At 35.4% G+C, this 20,462-nt stretch overlaps 2 protein-coding genes and 1 pseudogene across 3 annotated transcripts; 2 read left to right on the top strand and 1 right to left on the bottom strand.

Moving 5' to 3' along the window:
* Positions 1-5,938: 5,938 nt before the first annotated feature.
* On the top strand, positions 5,939-7,784 carry LOC120129134 (protein TRANSPARENT TESTA 16-like). Of its 2 annotated transcripts, none has more exons than XM_039146719.1 (8): positions 5,939-5,998; positions 6,204-6,425; positions 6,592-6,658; positions 6,728-6,892; positions 6,970-7,011; positions 7,094-7,135; positions 7,210-7,432; positions 7,521-7,784. In XM_039146719.1, exons 2-7 carry the CDS (start codon positions 6,238-6,240, stop codon positions 7,408-7,410), a joined length of 705 nt encoding a protein of 234 aa, XP_039002650.1. In that variant the 5' UTR covers positions 5,939-5,998; positions 6,204-6,237; the 3' UTR covers positions 7,411-7,432; positions 7,521-7,784. The 2 variants fall into 2 exon arrangements, with proteins under 2 accessions (XP_039002650.1, XP_039002651.1); XM_039146720.1 differs by having other exon boundaries at positions 5,973-5,998; positions 6,230-6,425.
* Positions 7,785-8,420: 636 nt separating this feature from the next.
* LOC120129104 (serine carboxypeptidase-like 34) lies at positions 8,421-16,800 on the bottom strand. The gene is made up of 10 exons (XM_039146699.1): positions 16,521-16,800; positions 16,352-16,456; positions 15,305-15,400; positions 15,129-15,221; positions 14,911-14,999; positions 9,462-9,755; positions 9,238-9,371; positions 8,924-9,016; positions 8,705-8,813; positions 8,421-8,588 (listed from the first exon to the last, which is right to left on the bottom strand). The coding sequence occupies exons 1-10, from the start codon at positions 16,798-16,800 to the stop codon at positions 8,439-8,441; spliced, it is 1,443 nt and encodes a 480-aa protein (XP_039002630.1). The 3' UTR covers positions 8,421-8,438.
* Positions 16,801-18,592: 1,792 nt separating this feature from the next.
* On the top strand, positions 18,593-20,326 carry LOC120129264 (annotated as a pseudogene).
* The last annotated feature ends 136 nt before the right edge of the window (positions 20,327-20,462 follow it).

Raw genomic sequence — 20,462 nt, 5'->3', positions numbered from 1 at the left:
GCCTTCATCTGCCTAACCCAGCTTCTTTTTAAAGCTCCTTCGTAGCCTCGTTTCATTATATTTAATCGCTGTGGGATTAGGCAATGTATTCAGGGTGAACACCTTTTATTTTACAGCCAATTCATTGGAGATTAATCTTTCTTCTTGTATTCTGAAACTAACACATGGAATTCGATATTTGATCTTCCAATCAAACTCCCAAGCTTCAATATGATGATTGCAACAGTTTGTATAAGCAAATAATGAACTTATCAACTCAACTTCACATAAAATGCAGGCTCATACCATACTAGACCATCATTTTGCAGATAAAATATTTAACTAAACGAATTTAGTTAAATAATGACCTTATAGCTTGTCAAATTTAGGGACCATTGTTTTCCATTATTTATAATACACTTGCTAGTATGTCATTATGCACACAAATTCATTCATTCCCCGGTAAAGATTGATCAGTCTGATGCAGCAGACGATTTTCAATCGGATAGAGCAGCCGTGCATTGAATCTTCATCTACTAGGTCTTGGCCTGAGTTATAGTTCCGTAGTATCAATATGAACGCAAGAGGTTTAATATTGTTTCTGTCTCAGCATGTCAAAGATCATAAATCTAATGTGAGGTGAAGTTTCTAATGCTCTTCGATCAGCCTCGGATCCTGCAAAATTAGTGTCGATTGCAGTATCATCTTTTTTTAGTGTTCAAAGTCAGGGATGGGTTTAAGGGTGTAGCCTTATCCAATTAGTTTGGTTTCTGATCAAGCTGTGCCTCGTAGTTCGTTGGGTTCGACTGCTTTATACGTAGACACAAACACGTTTACTTGTCAACATGGGTGTGAAATTGCTGATAACAGGAGCTTGGAGCATTTCACTTCGACTAGAGCACTTGACAAGGCTACCCCGGCTAAATTCTCTTTCGTCGGGCCTGGTTTTCTGCTCTTTTGACTGTAAAATTTCACTTGCAATCTATTCTCATTGATTGATTCTCAGAGCATAAAGAAACAAGTAGCCATCCTGCTGGATTAAAGATCGACCAATGTCGATCAGACAATTATCATCCGGGTGCCTTTGTTCCTTCTGAAGTAAAGTATGAGCAGTACATCACTTGTTCATCTAGTAATTATGTGATTGACCTGCAATCTTACAGTACCAGTATGGATGCAATGGGTTTAATATAGTTTCTATGTCAGCACATGGAGGATCAATATTTAATCTGCGGTGAAATTTCCGATGATCTTCGATTGTCTCCGGAGAAACTTGTGTTTGGATGTATTATCAGCTTTTTGTAATGCAGGGAGTGGCTTTAATGTTGACTGAAGCCCCATATCTCAGGTGAAAGCCGACTATCCTAACCAGCTAGACTAAAACGGAACTTGTTTATATTGAAATGTTTATTTCTTTAAACCTTAGGTACAACAATATAGTAAGAGACATGTCAACTGTATTCATGGTTCTCATGAAAGCATAATTATGCAGAACCAGTAGAGATGTAAATAATAATTCTCAAGCTTGACAATCCATTGTTTGACAAATGCAAGAAATGTATCCTTTGCACTTGACATAATTGGTCGTCCCACAAGAAACGCTCGTAATTGTATTAAAACTGATAGATTGAAGATGATTCCCGAGAGATGATTATATCGAACATCGACCAATTTCAAACAGTATTGGACAAGCAAGCTGAAATTTCCCCCACAAAGAGATAATGGTGAAACATCAATCATGCCAGTTTCAGCATGCTGCTTTCCCCCCCCCCCCACAAGCACTTTTTCATGGCGATTGGCAATGTTACCTTTTTAACAATCAAATTCTCACTTACTTGAAAATCATATTTCCATTCAAATATTTACATATGAAATATTAACATACACAAGCACTTATTGCTACCTTTATATTCAATTCTTGATTTTATTTTGTTTTTAGTGTGACTCTTAAGTTTAGGGTAAGATTATTATTCCATGTATATTGCTTCCTTGCACTTTCATGTATGAAGTGATAAATTTAGGATTTCATAAGCAAATGACCTTTAACTACTTAGCTATCATGGCATTATCAATGCCAGTGAAGCTGCCCAAGAAGGTGGGATCACCGATGGAAGAACAGTCTCACCTCGTCCTCTCCATTCTTACAACACCTCACTGGAATTAATGTCATCATACAACAATACATGACATGAACACAACACCTAAAAGGTAATTAAAGCACGACACAACACAAATGAAACACATACATGAGACAAATACACAAACATGACCCGAAAGGCAAAATCTATATAACACATTGATGTTCATATTGTGGTGAAATTCCAGCACAGTTATGGGCATATATATACATACATAAACAAAACACGATGCATAACGGAAGAGCCTTACCAATCTTATGAAAAGAAAAAAAAAATCTTACTGTACTCCAATTGCTGACCATTCATCCAAAATTTCAGTGTTTATACTATCCTTCTATGGTTCTATATACAACGAATAAACCAAAGATTAATACCAATCATAATCGTTTTCTAATTTGTATTACTGAAATGAAACTAATTTTGAATCATGATTCCTTGAAAGTATATGGTTGTAATCAAAACACTACTCTTAACCCAAAAATAGATATGTGCAAGAGGACAAGTCCATGCATCTACAATCTAAATGGAAACTATGCTATAAACGTGCATTTTCTCTCTATTACCTATACTTGAAGATGAATGTTGAATAGAGGTCAGCCCCGGATGTAAGTATGCTTAATTTTTTAAAAGGTTCTTTTGCATGTTCGAAAATTCATATCTTCATATCAATTTTTGAATATGCGGTGAATAAAAATGTATGGAACAGATATCACAAGAAGAACAGAAAAATCCTGATAGCACGGAACTTAACCTAGTTATGAATATGTATTTGACAAAGGTAAATATTTCAGGTTTCATGGAGAACCAAACTTCTATGGATATATGCACACTCATAGAACATGCTTCAAACATGAGGATTCTAATAAAAAATTAAAAACACAAAATATAAGAGGAATTTAATACCAATAATTCTTTTTTTTGGAAAATAAGAAGAAATGGAGCAATATAGCATTCAATTTTACTCATATATACCTAATTCCAGGTATTTTATAGTCCACAAATTATACAACAAATATCAAACATGCTACCAAACAGGGCAAAACAAAATGTTAAGCAACAGAAATTGTCTCCAAGAGAGAATCAACATACTCTTTAAGCTTGGCCTTTGTAATCGCACCTTCTCTCCTACTTTCTGCCACTTCATGCCCATCCTTGAACAATATCAACGTTGGCAATCCGTACACTTTGTATTTCTCAATCAAGTGTGGATTCGCATCATGATCGATTTTCACGACCTCTAATCTAACCCCAAATTCACCATTGTGGTACTTGAATCTGTCGAACAATAGCTTGTACCCGGGGAATTGCAGTACTATACCGGTATTGGCATGGTTGCTGTTCCACCACTAGACTTGTCTTTGAAACAATCGTCCATCCGGAACCATCTCGGATCTATCGGTTTTGATGCAACCTGGAGCGTTTCATATTTATAAAATACGATCATCACAAAAGTATTAAAAATATGTGTATCATATTTTCTTAATCATTAATATTTATGATAATATCACATTCATGTTTACAAAATCATATCAGATTGCATAATATTCATAACATCCGTAACCACGTTACCACCATATCACCAACAACCACAATAAGGAAGAAATCTGACCAAGGTTTGAGCATTATAAGTATAATAGAATAATCTCTCTTTGAGGCAACCCTTTTGCATTATTTAATGGTAATGACGATGATGATGCAAATTGTAGGTGGGTGGCAAGCTCCATGTGAAATCTCAGCCCTAATTTAGGGTTGAATTGGGACCTTAAACCGCTTCTGCAACTCTTCCCATTTTAGGTAAGCCCCCATGTTCCCACCTTCGTTTCTATTATTTCATTTCTAACTCGGAGATTAAGAAATGAACATAAACTTAAATCGTTATCCGAGATGATAATTATGATCGTAGATTTAGATATTTATAAATATTTGGTCTATCTTTTTTAGTTTTATAAATTTAGATGGTATTTAGATTCGAATATTGGAATTAATGTTTATTGTATGTCGATATTTAATCCGTTTGATTTCGAATTACGATCGAATACGATATTATTATGTGGGTGATATGTGTTAACGATGGTGAACATGGCAGGTAACTACAGTCTATGGTGAGGTAAGTGAGATATGATGATGGTGACGAGCAATGTAATAATGGTGGGACAAAACTTAAAGGGGGACCAATGCCGATGCCTAGTGGTTTCCTCTTTTAGAAAACCTTGTATGCATTTGCCTTTTTACTATAAATAGTATTTGAATCATTCAGCGCTTAATTATTTTGAAGTAAACAAACATATCCTGAGACTTTCAAATCTCAAAATTTTATTTTTATCATTACATGAATTTAAAATTTGGTAGAGTATACTAAAAGTAATTAAATTATGTCTAAATAATTATTTTAGTCATTAATTTTCTAAAAATTATAAAATAATCATTGAATTTATCAAATTATTATAAAATACTAGCTGCTAAGTTATAATAATTATAATATTTCGGACAAATTCAATAATAACTTTATAACATTTCGATAAAATTTAGTGACTATTCGATAATAATTTGATAGATTTAATAAGTATCTTACGTAACTGTTATGGATCAAATATTTAATTATAAAAAAATTGTTAACTATCACATCAACTTATTTATTAAATAGTAATGGACTATGGCTTAATTGATATTATTTAAATAATTAAGTTATATGATTGATAAAACTGAAAGATCGAATGTCAAATTGAAATTTCTGCATAATCAATGGCTATGAGTGTAATTTACCCAAAAATATCTAATTATATAATTAATCAACAATATAACATAATAATTAAATTTTTAAAAACCTTTCCACTCGGAGCTTTAAGGTAAAAAAGATATATTACTTTTCTCACTTTTACCTCTAATTGATTTATCCTCAGGTAATTATGAACCAGACCATGAAGCTGTCAATGCATTGCATAGCAAGGAAGTCATAGTCATGGGATCTGTTACAGTTTGTCGTTACCCATTTGGGTTTCGATGGGCCCCACTTTCATAAATTTTCTATTTTTAGATTGTCATAGTTTTCAACTCACTGTAAAAGAAATTTCTAATTTTGGTAAACTTCAGGTTGCTTGCCAGAAGAGTGGTTAAGGCTCACACCCACGACACCCCCTTATGTCTTTGTTTCACCTTTTGACAATAAAGGGTCGCTTGTTGCTGTTAAATTACTGATAATGCCACTACTCCTACTCCATTTAAAATCGTTAGTAAATATTCTTTTTAGTCAATAATCTTTTAAATATTATAAATAATCATTTAATTTTTAAATGATTATAAAATAATCATTAAGATTAATTAACAAAATGTTTAGATGATCTTTAAACTTATGGAACTATTATATATAATCCTTAAATTTATAAAAAAAATTATTATTTTAACGTTTATGAGACCATTTTATAATTATTTTACAATTTTAGTAATTATTTTAAAATATTTAAAAAATGATTAATTGAAAAAAAATACTTTTATATAATTCACTGACATCTAATGTACATCACTCTAAAATAATTTAACAATTAAGGTTTAAATTTTAAATAACGGTAAGGTTTATATCATAAATAAGTGTCTAAAATATATTTTCTTTTATTTAAGTATGTAAAATATCTCTTGATCAAAATAAATATTTAAAATTATTTTTTGTCAAAATAAAGACATAAAATAATTACTTTTAAATATTATTTTTTTTCAAAGTAAAGTAATCAATTCAACAGATATATTTGGTGCAGTTGTGTAGTTTTATAGGAAGAGGATGGGGTTTTTAGGAAACGAAAAACTAAAGTAAATAGCGTATAGAGATAAGAGAATAAATTCCTCGTTCATACACCGAAGAGCTGCAGATTTACAAGCAAGCAACATAGGTAATTTTACCCACACAGAGGACTCATCATCTTTCTCATCTTCCATTTCCCTTCCTGGGTTTATCAACTTATTGCAAACTATAAAACAAACTTTTGTTATTTTAAGTTCCAGAAAGAAGCTTTTACTTTCCATTATTATTTGCTTTTTTGCAACCCTTTTTTCTGCTGGTTTACACTAGTTTTTTTTCTTTTTGTTGAAAAAAAGAGTATATAGTCTGTTTTGATCTTTAGATATAATTATGGGACGTGGGAAGATAGCGATCAAGAGGATAGAGAACCAGACGACTCGACAGGTGACGTTCTCGAAGCGAAGAGCCGGACTTTTGAAGAAGACGCACGAGCTTTCTGTGCTTTGTGATGCTCAGATCGGCCTCATCATCTTCTCCACAACCGGAAAGCTGTGCCAGTACTGCAGTGAGCCGTACAGGTCTGAAGTTTTTGGTTTGTTCTATTATCTGCCTTGGGAAAAAACTAGCTAGGGTTTCGATTTCAAGGCTGTTTTTTCATGTTTCTGCATACCTGCTTTTTGCATGATGAATTTGAATGATTAATGATTTTAAATCTTCGTTTTATGGCTGAATATCTTGTCACAGAATGGAGCAAATCATTGATAGGTATCTGAAGGTTACTGGAACTACCATTCCTGAGCATGACAATCGGGTAAGAAACTTTATAAACTCACATTTCCTTCTTTCATGGATGTATATTTATGTATGTATATGTATATAGGAACATTTGTACAATGAATTGGCAGTGTTGAGGAAAGAAACCCGTCGGCTTCAACTGAGCATGCGACGCTACACCGGAGAGGACATGAGCTCGATACCGTTCGAAGAGCTTGAACAACTCGAAAACGAACTCGAACGATCCGCCATCAAGGTTCGAGAGCGAAAGGTATACGTCTTCATCTTCATCTTCTTATGCATTTGAACTAAAGATTTCATCTCTTGTTTTTTTACAATTTTCTGCAGAATGAACTCTTGCAGCAACAACTTGATAATCTGCGTAGAAAGGTGATATACATGAATTTACACTTCTTTAAGTTCCCTCACATTAACAAGATGCTAATTTGTGTGACTTCAAAAACCTGTGTAGGAGAGAATACTAGAAGAAGAAAACAGCAATATGTACCGATGGGTAAGTACAAAGACTTCAACTGAACTTGTATTGAAACATTTACCATTTGGATTGGTTTCTTGTTGATCTTACAGATTCAAGAGCACCGAGCGACGATCGAGTACCAACACGGAGGAATGGAAGCCAAGGCGGTGGAGCATCAGCAAGTTCTTGGGCAATTCCCTTTCTATGATGAACCCAGTAGTGTTCTTCAGCTCTCAACCATTAGTCCTCAACAGTTCCATTCTTATCAGCTCCAGCTTGCTCAACCCAACCTTCAAGATTCAAATGTCTAGCATTCGGCATTGCAGCTATATGGTGTATGTTAATCGTCATCGTTTAGTATATTCGAAACGATATCTATTCAAGAACAACTTTTGACACTCTTTTGATTACAATTCTGCAGATTTTATGAGAAGGATGAAAAGAAGATGGTATTTTATACAGAAAGAAAATCAGCATTGTTGGGATCAAATCTTGTGCTCAAATATCTATTAGAAACATATTTCTGCTATTGTTTTCGTTTAGGGAGTGTGCTATGTATATGCTTTCTTGCTTCTGAAGCTAAGCATTCAACTGAAGATCAATACCCTTTCTCTGTGTGTTTCTCATTTCTTCTGTGTTTTCTTCAGTGTGTTTAATTTAATGAACCCACAACATTGAGTTCTTATAGAAGTATGAATTACTTTCTGATATTACTTTAAAGCTCCTTCGGAAACGGAATCTGATAGGTTTGGATTTCGAAAAGCTTTCACTCGAATCAAATTTCATTTCATAGAGAAAGATATCCTTGAATATCCTTATAAACTTCAAGTTTCACTTGGCTTACAAGAAATTCTAGCAGAGCACTCGACTCCATTGGCATTTCGAGTAGAAATCAGTATGCCTCTGCTACCTGCCCTGCTCGAGCCAGAACGTCCACCGTGCAAGCGTGAATTGCAAGCCCTCCGATCATAGCATTCCACAACAACAGATCGGTCTTACCATTTGACACGCCACGAAAGACGTCTAATTCCTCATCTATTGCCCCACATTTAGCATACATATCAATAATTTGTTTTGATTTTGCCTATTGTGAGCAGTGAAGGGTTTAGGCATGGCTGTGAGTCGCCACTGCAACGTTTTGTGTCAACAAGAAGAGATATGGTGGTGGAGCTTCCGAGTCAACCGTCGATGGAGTTCAAGTGCTATGATTTATTCTATTTAGAATGAAATCATAGTTCAAGAACTGATAGAAAACATTTTAAAATTTAAAGACTAATGTCTCTAACAATACAGAAAAAGTTCATTTCCCTGTGAAAAATAATGAAAGCAAGAAAAATGACTAAAATGGTGTAGATGGCAATTTCTTATTGGCCAAGAAATGCCTAACTAGTTGAAGAGCTTGTCTTGGTTTATCAGTAGGAACTTGATGACCAGCTCCTCTAATGGTCACAAACGTAAGCCCTTCATATTCAATTGTCCACCCACCCACCTGTCAAAATGTAATTGATTTACAACAAAATTATTTATATACGTATGGAAATTATACGTATATTTTACGTAAACTAAGAGTATTTCCATCTATCCGTTAAAAGTTTAAAGCATCACCTGTTTATAATCGGTGTACCAAGGTGTCCATTCCTCCATTGTTTTCAACCCTAGTTTTTTTAAGGTTAGTCTAGTTGATGTAACCGGAATTCTCCCGTCGGCATCTCCGCTGTAAATCGGAAAATTGTTTACTTATCTCAAGTTCATGTTATTTTTAGATTGATATTATGTTTGGTGTCATTATATTACGTTGTCCATCCGAAATCATTGGGTGGTTACCTGTAAATCCAAGAATGGATGCCTCCGTCTATGAGCTTCTTAAGTGTAGGAAGCATAGAAGCTGGTCGATCTCCCCAAACCGACACGATTTCACTACAGACAGAAAATGAGCCAACCTCAAATTTCAAATTTATTATACGTAGGAAACAAATTAATAATAATTTAAGAGAAAAACCAAATTATCAATAAGAAATATAAAAAAATATCTAATATATATAAAAATTTGAAATTTTAATAACGATGGCATTAATCCTCTCAGTCCATCCTTGTACACATGGGTGTTGCAACAGACATCAATGTTCAATAATTAATACCAGCAATGAGTCCATGGATAAGACATGTTGGTAACGTTGGCATGAAGTGCGTTTTGAACGTCAGGCCTATTGAAATAAGCTTCAGTGTCGTCCCATGCACAATCGTAATCTTCCGGTCTCTTACGTCGTCCATCTCGGGGAAAAAACGGGTTAGCCGAGCTCAGATCAAAGAAGGGGAATATGTTAGTTATATTACTCAGATTCAAATGCAAGAAATAGCTTACGAATTTGGAAATCGTCTGAAGGGAGAAGCCTTGAATCGAGGGGCTTCGTCGGTTATTGCCGGTGCCGGAGTTACTAACACAGGTGGGAGTATATAAGCTGTACATATCGATGATGTTGTAGACATCAAAGTAGGCTTCGAGGGCTTTCTTGCAATCATCAGTTTGCTTTGGACGGCTGAAATTACATTCGAGTTTGATGTTGTTGTAAACCCTATCGGATATCACTGCATGATCCCATGCATAATCCACCATCCCTCTTTGATCTGTTTCTTCGTCCATCAATGCATTCCCGATCTGCATAAAGTGTTGAAAGTCAGCATCGAAATTGGTGCATTAATGCACAATTCGATGCAATTGTCAAAAGGTAGTACACAATTGTTGAATTTGGATAATGGGTAAATCTTAATTTTTGTCATTGTACTTTAGGGTATTTATAAGATTAGTCCTTAAACTTCAGCTATAAATACCCTAACACATTTAGCTTCAAAACCATCCCAAATCATTCTAGCTTTCTCCCAATACTAGAGAGTTTCTTGAGAGTTGTTTTCTCCTTTTTATCAAGAGAGAATTATCATTGTTTTCTCTTTGTTAGATTGAGAGAAGTTGTAATTCCTATTTTCTCATAGTGAAATTATTCTATCGTTGCCCGTGGTTTTTACCCTATTTTATTTAGGGTTTCCATGTAAATTTTGTGTCTTCTTTATCTTCATTTTATTTTTCTCAAATTATCAGTTGCGATTTTGCTCTATCCGATAGACATATTCCGCAACAATTAGTATCAAGAGCCATATTAGAGTGTGTAATATCTACTTATTGTCTTTGTGGTTGTCACCAAAAGCTGGATCCTCCAACATAAGAAAGTAAGAAGTTATTACCCATTCTTTGAAGGTTCCAGAGAACTATTCACGATAGTGAAATAGTGGGAGCTATCCATAATAGAATCTATGTCAACGAAATTTGATAATGAAAAGTTCATTGTGGAAATTGAAGATGAAGCCATCATGATGAAAGACGGTTGTCTAGTAACTATCAGTGAAAGGCCGGTAGATTTCACAGATGACAACAAATGGATCGAAATGGACGGAAATGCTATGGCAAACTTTCATCTAGCATTAGCAGATCAAGTATTGTCAAGCATCGAGAAGAAAAAGACAACTAAGGAGATATGTGATCATCTCACCAAACTGTACAAGGCCACATCGTTGCACAATAAAATTTTCCTTAAGAGGAAATTGTACACTCTCCGTATGCCATAATCTACTTCAGTGATGGAGCACTTAAACACGCTAAACACTTTATTTTCTCAGCTTACATCCCTAAGATGTACAATAGGAGAACAAGAACGTGTTGAACTACTACTTTAAAGTCTATCTGATTCGTATGATCAACTCATCATCAACTTGACAAACAGTAATGTCACCGGTCTAGTCTTCGATGACGTTGCAGCTGCTGTTCTACAAGAAGAAAATCGGCGCAAGAACAAGGAAGACATGCAAGTAAATCTGCAACAAGCAGAAGCGTTGACAATGATGAGAGGGAGATCAACGGAACGTGGCCAAAGTGGTAGTCACAAACATGATAGATCAAAGTCGAGAAGAAAATAGAATTTAAAGTGTTACAACTATGGAAAGAATGGTCAGAAGAAATATTGTTGGTGTCTAAATAAAAACTCTAATCCACAAGGCAATACCGCAAACACTTCAGATGATGGAGATGCACTATGTTGTGAAGCGTCAACCACCGTGGAAGGTATAAAAAGATTTACAGATATATAGCTCATTGATTCGGGAGCAACATATCATATGACCTCAAGAAGAGAATGGTTCCATCAGTATGAACCTGTCTCAGGAAGATCTGTATATAGTTGCAATGATCATCCTTTAGAGATTGTTGGCGTGGGAACCATCAAATTGAAGATGTATGATGGAACAATCAAAGTTGTTCGAGATGTGCGTTACGTGAAAGGCTTGAAGAAAAATTTATTATCCTACGGATTGTTGGATAATAATGCAAGCATGATTAAAACACGAAAAAGAATCATGAAGGTGTTCCATGGAGCGCTTGTGCGAAAAGATAGTAGCAAACTTATACATGCTGAAGGGAGAGACTTTGCTAGAAGCAGAAGCCTATGTTGCCTCATGTAGTTCAGATTCTGCAATGTTATGGCATCAGAAACTTGGACACATGTCAGAACAATGAATGAAAGTCCTTGTGGAACAAAAGCTACTTCCAGGCTTAACAAAGGTATCACTTACTTTGTGTGAGCACTGCATAACAAGTAAGCAACACCGATTGAAATTCAACACATCAAATTCTAGAGGCAAAAGTGTTCTAGAATTGGTTCACTCTGACGTATGGCAAGCACCAGTTACATCCCTAGGCGGAGCAAAATATTTTGTCTCATTTATTGATGACTACTCCAGGAGATGTTGGGTGTACCCTATTAAGAAAAAGTCAGATGTGTTTTCAACTTTCAAAAACTTCAAAGCGCAGTTAGAACTTGATTCTGGAAATAAGATCAAGTGTTTCAGAACAGATAATGGAGGAGAATATACAAGTGAAGAATTTGATGACTTTTGCAGGAAAGAAGGCATCAAAAGACATTTCACAATGGCAAACACTCCTCAACAAAATGGAGTGGCAGAGCGGATGAGAAAAAACCTTGTTAGAAATAACAAGAGCAATGTTAAGGGATGCAGGCCTAGAAAAATCATTCTGGGCAGAAGCAGTCAATACCTCATATTATTTGGTTAACCGAGCTCCATCAACTGCAATAGAGCTGAAGACACCAATGGAGATGTGGACTGGTAAACTAGCTGATTATTCAAACCTCAATGTATTTGGAAGTATAGTGTACGTGATGGACAACTCCCAAGAAATTTCAAAGCTGGATCCAAAATCTAGGAAATACAAATTCTTGGGGTATGCTGATGGAGTAAAGGGGTATCGCTTGTGGTATCCCACTACCCGCAAAGTGATTATCAGCAGAGATGTTATCTTTGTAGAAGATAAGCTACAAGGAAAAGAAGACGATGATAACGCTGAAAAGTCAAAGTCTACACAGATACATGTGGAAAAGGAGGTTGGACAAGGAGATTCTTCTGAAGTAGAACCAGCACACGATGAACAAGAACCAATTGGTAAATCAGTTCGTGTGAGAAGACGTCTCAATTGGTACTCAAATTATGTTATAGAAGGAAATATTGCATACTACCTTTTAACAGATGACGGTGAGCCATCAACATACCATGAGGCAATAAACAACTCAGATGCTTCACTGTGGATGATGGCTATACAAGAAGAAATTGAAGTCTTTCATAAAAATAATACATGGGACGTTGTGCCACTACCTTAAGGAATGAAGCCAATTGGTAACAAATGGGTCTTCAAAATCAAGTGAAATAGTGACGATCAAGTGGAGAGGTATCGTGCAAGACTGGTGGTCAAAGGATATGCTCAAAAAGAAGGTATTGATTTCAATGAAATCTTTTCTCCTTTGGTTCGACTAATAACAACTCGAGTGGTTTTGGCAATGTGTGCTACATTGAACTTACATCTAGAGCAGCTAGATGTTAAAACAGTTTTTCTTCATGGAGATCTTGAAGAAGAAATTTATATTCTCCAGCCTGAAGGTTTTGAAGAAAAAGAAAAGAAGAACTTGGTTTGCAGGTTGAACAAATCTCTGTACGGTGTAAAGCAGGCGCCGAGGTGTTGGTATAAGAGATTTTATTCCTTCATTATTTGCCTTGGATACAACATATTTAATGTAGACCCTTGTGTTTATTTCAGGTTTGGTGATAACAATTTTGTTATATTGCTGTTGTATGTGGATGACATGTTGGTTACAGGAGCCAACAATGATCATATTGAAGAATTAAAGGCACAACTGGCTAGGGAATTTGAAATGAAGGACTTGGGATAAGCAAACAAGATTCTAGGGATGCAAATTCACCGATTCAGCATGCAAGATTGTAAGCCAATTTCTACCCCTCTTCCTATTAACTTCAAATTATCCTCCAATATGAGTCCTAGCAGTGAAGAAGAGAGGATGGAGATGTCTCGAGTGTCGTATGCATCGGTAGTGGGAAGTTTAATGTTCGCTATGATATGCACAAGACCAAACATTGCACAAGCAGTTGGAGTGGTTAGTCGGTACATAGCGAATCCAGGCAAAAAGCATTGGAATACAGTAAAGAGGATTCTGAGATACATTAAAGGGACCTCAAATGTTGCATTATGTTACGGAGGATCAAACTTACTTGTCAATTGGTATGTAGATTCTGACTATACAGGGGATTTGGATAAAAGCAAATCTACTACATGATATGTGTTTAAAGTTGTTGGTGGAGCTATAAGATGGGTTTCAAAATTGCAGTTAGTTGTGGCTACATCCACAACAGAGGCAGAATATGTAGCAGCTACACAAGCCAGTAAAGAAGTAATTTGGTTGAAGATGACATTGGAGGAGCTTGGGCACAATCAAGAGTATGTCTCTCTGTTTTGTGACAGTCAAAGCACCTTGCATCTAGCAAGGAATCCAGCATTTCATTCAAGGACAAAGAACATACGAGTTCAGTACCATTTCATTCGTGAAAAGGTGGAAGAAGGGACGGTAGATATGCAGAAGATCCATACCAAAGACAACATATCAGATTTCATGACGAAGGCGATCAATGTTGATAAATTTACTTGGTGTCGATCCTCTTGTGGCTTGTCAGAAACATAAGCAACATGATGGTACAAGGTAGAAAGAATGGTGTGAAGATATGATTGTTCCAATCAAATCTTTAAGTGGAAGATTGTTGAAAGTCAGCATCGAAATCTGTGCATTAATGCACAATTCAGTGCAATGGTCAAAAGGCAGTAAACAATTGTTGAATTTGGATAATGGGTAAATCTCAATTTTTGTCATTCTACTTTAGGGTATTTATAAGATTAGTCCTTAAGCTTCAACTATAAATACCCTAACCCATTTAGCTTCAAAACCATCCCAAATGATTATAGCTTTCTCCCAATACTAGAGAATTTAGAGAGTTTCTTGAAAGTTGTTTTCTCCTTTTTATCAGGAGAGAATTATCATTGTTTTCTCCTTGTTAGATTGAGAGAAGTTGTAATTCCTATTTTCTCATAGTGAAATTCTTCTACCGTTGCCCATGGTTTTTACCCGATTTTATTTAGGGGTTTTCACGTAAATTTTGTTTTTTCTTTATCTTCATTTTATTTTTCTCAAATTATCAGTTGCGATTTTGCTCTATCCGATAGCCGTATTCCGCAACATATAGTTCATTTTACTGATGGAATCAGGACAAAATACCGGAAGGGGTCAAATTGTCTAATTTCAAAACTTCAAGGACATATAAAGTACTTAAACCTAAAAAGTAAAGGACAAGAGTTATCTCGAATATGATTTAAAGTAACAGGGACACACTTACGAACATAAGTCCCTTACCATAATTCCCTCTAGATAGATGTAATCCGACTTAGGAACATATTTGTTGTTGTCAAAAATGACCTCAGCTAGCTGAGGAACAAAGTGACCTGAAAAATTAACATTTAAGAATCAATTTAGATAAGTGCCGGATATAAATATTTGTTCGATATATCAAATAATATTGATCGGTACAGATGTCGGACGAGTAGACGATTAAAAGAAAATCAAGAGCATACCAGCGTAGCTATAACCAGCAATGTAAAAGTGATGGGACTTGAACTGAGGGAACCTTTTGAACCAGTTGAGGAGAAAAGCGTAGGAATCCTTAGCTTGATCATCCAAAGGGAATTGATTATGATGAGGAAATCATAATGGATTTGGAAATTTTGTTGAAATAAAAGAAGAAAGAGACCTGTAAAATTATCACCAAGTTGATCCAGATCACTGCTTGTATTGGTATAGGAAAACCCAACACCAACGGGAGCTTCAACAAACAATAAGTTGGCAGCTGGCTCACAACAACAAAAATACAGAATCAATCAAACATGCTAATGATCAATTTTTGTATTGTTGGTCATGAAATTCAAAAATATATATTTAGTGACCAAAATCGGAACACGCTAATAGTTGACTGACCAATGAACTACTTTATCCTATTTTTCAAAGCTGACGGATTCAATTCCTAAAATTAAAGGATAAATTATAAATTTCATCATTAACTTTCTTATTACACTTATTTTAATCGCTAAAGTTTAAAATATTTTAATTTATTAATTGAACTTTTTGATTTACTTTTATTTGGTCATTTGTCGTTCAATACTTAATTGTGTTATACTAGATATTTTTTTTAGAAACTATAAAATGGTTATAAAACTTTTTTTGTTGTTGTTGAAAAACCTGTTAGTTTCGAAATTCCTTTGGTCTCTCGATGATCAAGATTATTTTTCCTAATCCCAACTGTGAGGAGGCGGAGAAGTAAAAAATAAATTGTATATTTTGATTCTATGTTGATTGAATAATGGGTATTATAGATCAAAATGGTTTGGGATTTCATATGTTTAGAGTTTAGAGATGAATTTTATAAAATTTAAAGTGATTTAGGTCAAATTTAATTGATAGTTGTGTTAGACAATGAGATAAGTTCGTCGATATCTTAAGTGATCAAATAACACACCGAAGAATGATAATTACAGCGTCGACATGACGTAAGAATGAAAATTGTAAAATTTTAATCTATGGAGGTAGAATATAAAACAAAAAAGGGAGAATTACGTAGTGGCACATGGATTTCATATCAATAAAAAGTAATTCACGTCAACACATGTAACTACTTGATCACTTTTCTATTTATGGTTTAACACTCGAGTAGTCGAATAGGAGTAAATTGAACGTTTTATGAATACATTTTAAAAAATAATGACCAAAATAAGATAAAACCAAAATTTGACCTTTTGTATACCTTTGTTCCATCTATGTGGGTTAAGCTTTAGGGTTTTTCCATCTCTTTGAGGGAAGAAAGGCCCCAACTCCTCCGCTTCCGACGCAACGGATGAGCATCCGGGACCTGCAATTTGAATTACATTTAAAACAACAACCAATTATCATGATTTCTAGGAGTTAAAATTTACCTCCGTTGAGCCAGAGGAGGAGAGGGTGTTTCTCAGGCTTGCTCGTTGCTTCGAAAAACCAATAAAACAGGGCTCGGCCATGACTCTCATTTACCGTCACGTACCCCGCATAGTGCTTGAACTCCACCGGCGGCTGACCCGGAAGCCCCACCACTCTGTCCGCTTCTTGTTGGCACAAAACATCACAGTGGTTCGGGGCACCGCCCTGCCTAAGCCCTTCACTGCTCACACTAAGCAAAACCAAAACAAATACTACAGAAACGGCCGCTCTGGAAGCCATTGCAGACCACTTCATAATGATTAGTTGATCATACTTAAACATGAACTTATAATATGTTACGATGATTTTTATGTAAGCCGGCAATGAGTAGATTCTTGTTAGATTTTAAAATAATTAAAATACAATAAATTTGATTATTGATGTGAAACCCATTAATTAATATTCAGTACTAAGTGATATCAGTGGTAAAAGAATTGTTGTTATTTTGTATAAAAAAAATTCTTCTTTTTTTAACTAAAGTTTTTTCTTAATATTTTTATATCACTTTTTGCTTTTCTTTTAATTTTTGTTTAGACGAAAGCAATTTTAATTTTAATGTTGATTCTCGATCGTCTGTGATTTATTTTCTTGTTTTTTTTCATACCATGTCCTTTGTTTTCTTTTTTCTTTTTTTGAATAAATTTTTTTATCCTTATGACACGCTTTTCTTTACTCTTGTGACACTTTTTCTCTGCTATTATAACATGTTTTTATGATTTTTGGTATTTTTTTCACATACATTTGCAGTTATTTTGGTGCTCGCACAAATACCCTCACAACATTTATTATCTGTTTGGTTTGTCGGTGGTAAAATATTATCAAAACACCTCTTTGGTCAAAAGTTGTTTGACGATATAATCAAGATTGAGTTACAAAGTAACCTGCTAGATAATTTGGTTCCCTCACCACTCCTTTGTCACTTTATAAATCTCGTTCGACAGAGATAAATAGTTTTTATGAAGGTTATTGGGTTCTTTTAATGTTGATCGTTATTCTCAAAGGAAGATTTCGTTTTTTTTGTAAGATTTTGCTTTTCTTTGTATATTTGAGTTTAATATTTTTATTTTTTACGAGTTTTTTTTATGATTATTGTCTCGATTTTTCTCTCTATAATTGAGTGTATTGTAATTATGATTCTTTTATTTCCATTAATGGAATACAATTGACATTGTTCAAAGAAAAAATTATAATTATAATTAACACATATAATTATTAATACGATTATAATCAATAATTTAATGAATGAATAATAAATAAAATTGTAACATAATATACATGAAATTATATTACAATAAATTCTAAAAAAGACGTGAAGTATACTATAACATATGAGATAATAATTTAGAGTGACTTGATGAATATAAACGAATATAAAATTTTATATCGAATGATCCAAATTTATAATTAAAGAGTACAAATAAAATACTTAAATTATATAAAAGTTTAATATATTTAAAAGATATGATTGTATATCAACCTCTCACGATCTATCCCTATTTACGACGGATTGGTTTGCCAAGTGGACTAATTTGTAGGCGTAGGTGAAAAGAAATGATACCAAGAGTACCGGAACCACACCTTATTTAATTAAATCTCTATCTGCCGGGTGCTATCCTTCATCTACAATTCTTAAAGTAATTTCATAGTCAACATCCAAAGACAGCAACCTTAAAACTAAAACTAAACAAGACATTGCAATGAATAAAAGAACAGTCGCCCACCCACTTTTCATCCCACATCACCCATAAAACTCCATTGCTCATCACTGTTGGCCAAACATTCCTTAATCGAGTGAAAGTTCTCCTACACCCCCACAATTTTTGTCTTAAAAATGAAAATGCATTTTGCAATTTACACACTCAAAATTCAGCTCACCAAATCAAACCAATTCGGGCCAAAACATGCACGCCAAGAAACGCCTTGCCCATCTGCCCGTCTGTCTATCGGGTTCTCTTGTTATAATGAACGCACTGCTCACTCATCAAATTCCCCATGCAAAATTTGCTTTTTTTTTTCTTGTCATACTAAAACGATGATCAACCCTATTGTGAATTTAACTTCGTCTTCCTCGTTTTCCGACGATGGTTTCGTCGAAAATTTTGTTTCGAGGCGGTTGTTTTCCGGCAATATCTTCAGGTTGTGGAGCTGATTCTTGCTGTTGTGGTTTTTGTTTTTATACATTCGTTGGGGAAAAAACGACGTTATGGTCTTCCTGTTTGGCCCTTGCTCGGAATGTTACCGTCGTTGGTGACTGGTCTCCGGTCCGACATGTACGAGTGGATATCGGACATACTTTGCCAGCAAAATGGGACTTTCAAGTTCAAAGGTCCGTGGTTCAGTAGTCTCAATTGCGTTGTTACGTCTGATCCTAGGAACCTCGAGCATCTTCTCAAGATCAAATTCTCTGTTTTCCCCAAAGGGCCTTATTTTCGTGACACTGTTCGTGATCTTCTTGGAGACGGGATATTCAATGCCGATGACGAGACATGGCAACGGCAGAGGAAAACGGCGAGCATTGAGTTCCACTCGGCGAAGTTCCGGCAATTAACGACCGAGTCGTTGGTGGAACTCGTCCACGCCAGGCTCTTGCCCGTGCTGGAAAATGTAGTGAACAAATCGACCTCCATTGACCTGCAAGATGTTCTTCTGAGATTAACGTTCGATAACGTTTGCATGATAGCCTTTGGTGTCGACCCTGGGTGTCTCCGTCCCGGATTGCCTGAAATACTGTTCGCCAAAGCGTTCGAAGACGCCACCAAGACGACATTGCTACGTTTCGTCACCCCGACATGCGTATGGAAAGCCATGAGATGTCTTGATTTAGGGATTGAAAAGAAGCTGAAAAAATCGATAAAGGGTGTCGACGAATTCGCAGAACAATTTATTCGGACAAGGAAGGAGGAGTTATCGTTACAAAAGGAAGACGAGAAGCAAAGATCGGATCTATTGACGGTGTTCATGAGATTGAAAGATGAACAAGGTGCGCCATTTTCAGACAAGTTCTTGAGTGATATTTGTGTCAACTTTATACTCGCCGGAAGGGATACTTTTTCGATGGCGTTGAGCTGGTTTTTCTGGTTGCTGGAAAAGAACCCCATTGTCGAGGAAAAAATTCTTGCAGAGATTTGTAGAATTGTTAACGAAAGAGATGACTTGAAGAGTCCATTGATATTTAGACCAGAGGAGATAAAGAAGATGGATTATTTGCAGGCTTCATTATCAGAGGCTCTGAGATTGTACCCTTCGGTTCCTGTTGATCATAAGGTGGTAATTCGTTTCTCTATTAAATTGACCGGTTCGAACAAAAAATCGATCCATTCGATCATTGGTAGTTAAACCTAGTTTTCGATCTATGTTTCTTTCAGGTTGTTGAAGACAATGTATTTCCAGATGGAACAGTACTAAAGGAACAAAAATTATCTATGCAATCTATGCTATGGGTAGAATGGAAGCCCTATGGGGAAAAGACTGCCGAGAATATAAACCGGAGAGATGGTTAAGAGACAGCCGGTATACGAGTGCGGCGGCCTACAAGTTCACCGCCTTCAACGGCGGTCCTCGACTTTGTTTAGGGAAAGATTTTGCTTATTATCAGATGAAATTCGCGGCCGCCTCGATCTTGTATCACTACCACGTGAAGGTGGTGAAAGGTCACGTCGTAGCACCAAAACTTGCCTTGACGATGTACATGAAGCATGGTTTAAAGGTGACATTAACCGAGCGACATGAATCAGAGCTTCGAGTTTACCTCAAGAAGAATAATTGAATGTCTTGCTTCTTAGGAGATGGTGTTAAGCCATATTGATGTAAGGGGGAAGATGTGATGGTATTGATTAGAGTGGTATTTGGTAATGCTTAGGATGATAGAATAATGGGATTTGGTTTGTCTTTTCCAGGTTAAT

This window comes from Hibiscus syriacus, unplaced genomic scaffold (assembly GCF_006381635.1).
Source record: "Hibiscus syriacus cultivar Baekdansim isolate YM2019G1 unplaced genomic scaffold, ASM638163v2 tig00110483_pilon, whole genome shotgun sequence".
Taxonomy (NCBI): domain Eukaryota; kingdom Viridiplantae; phylum Streptophyta; class Magnoliopsida; order Malvales; family Malvaceae; genus Hibiscus; species Hibiscus syriacus.
Note: the sequence above shows the minus strand (reverse complement) of the source record. Positions and strands in the feature narration are given on the sequence as shown.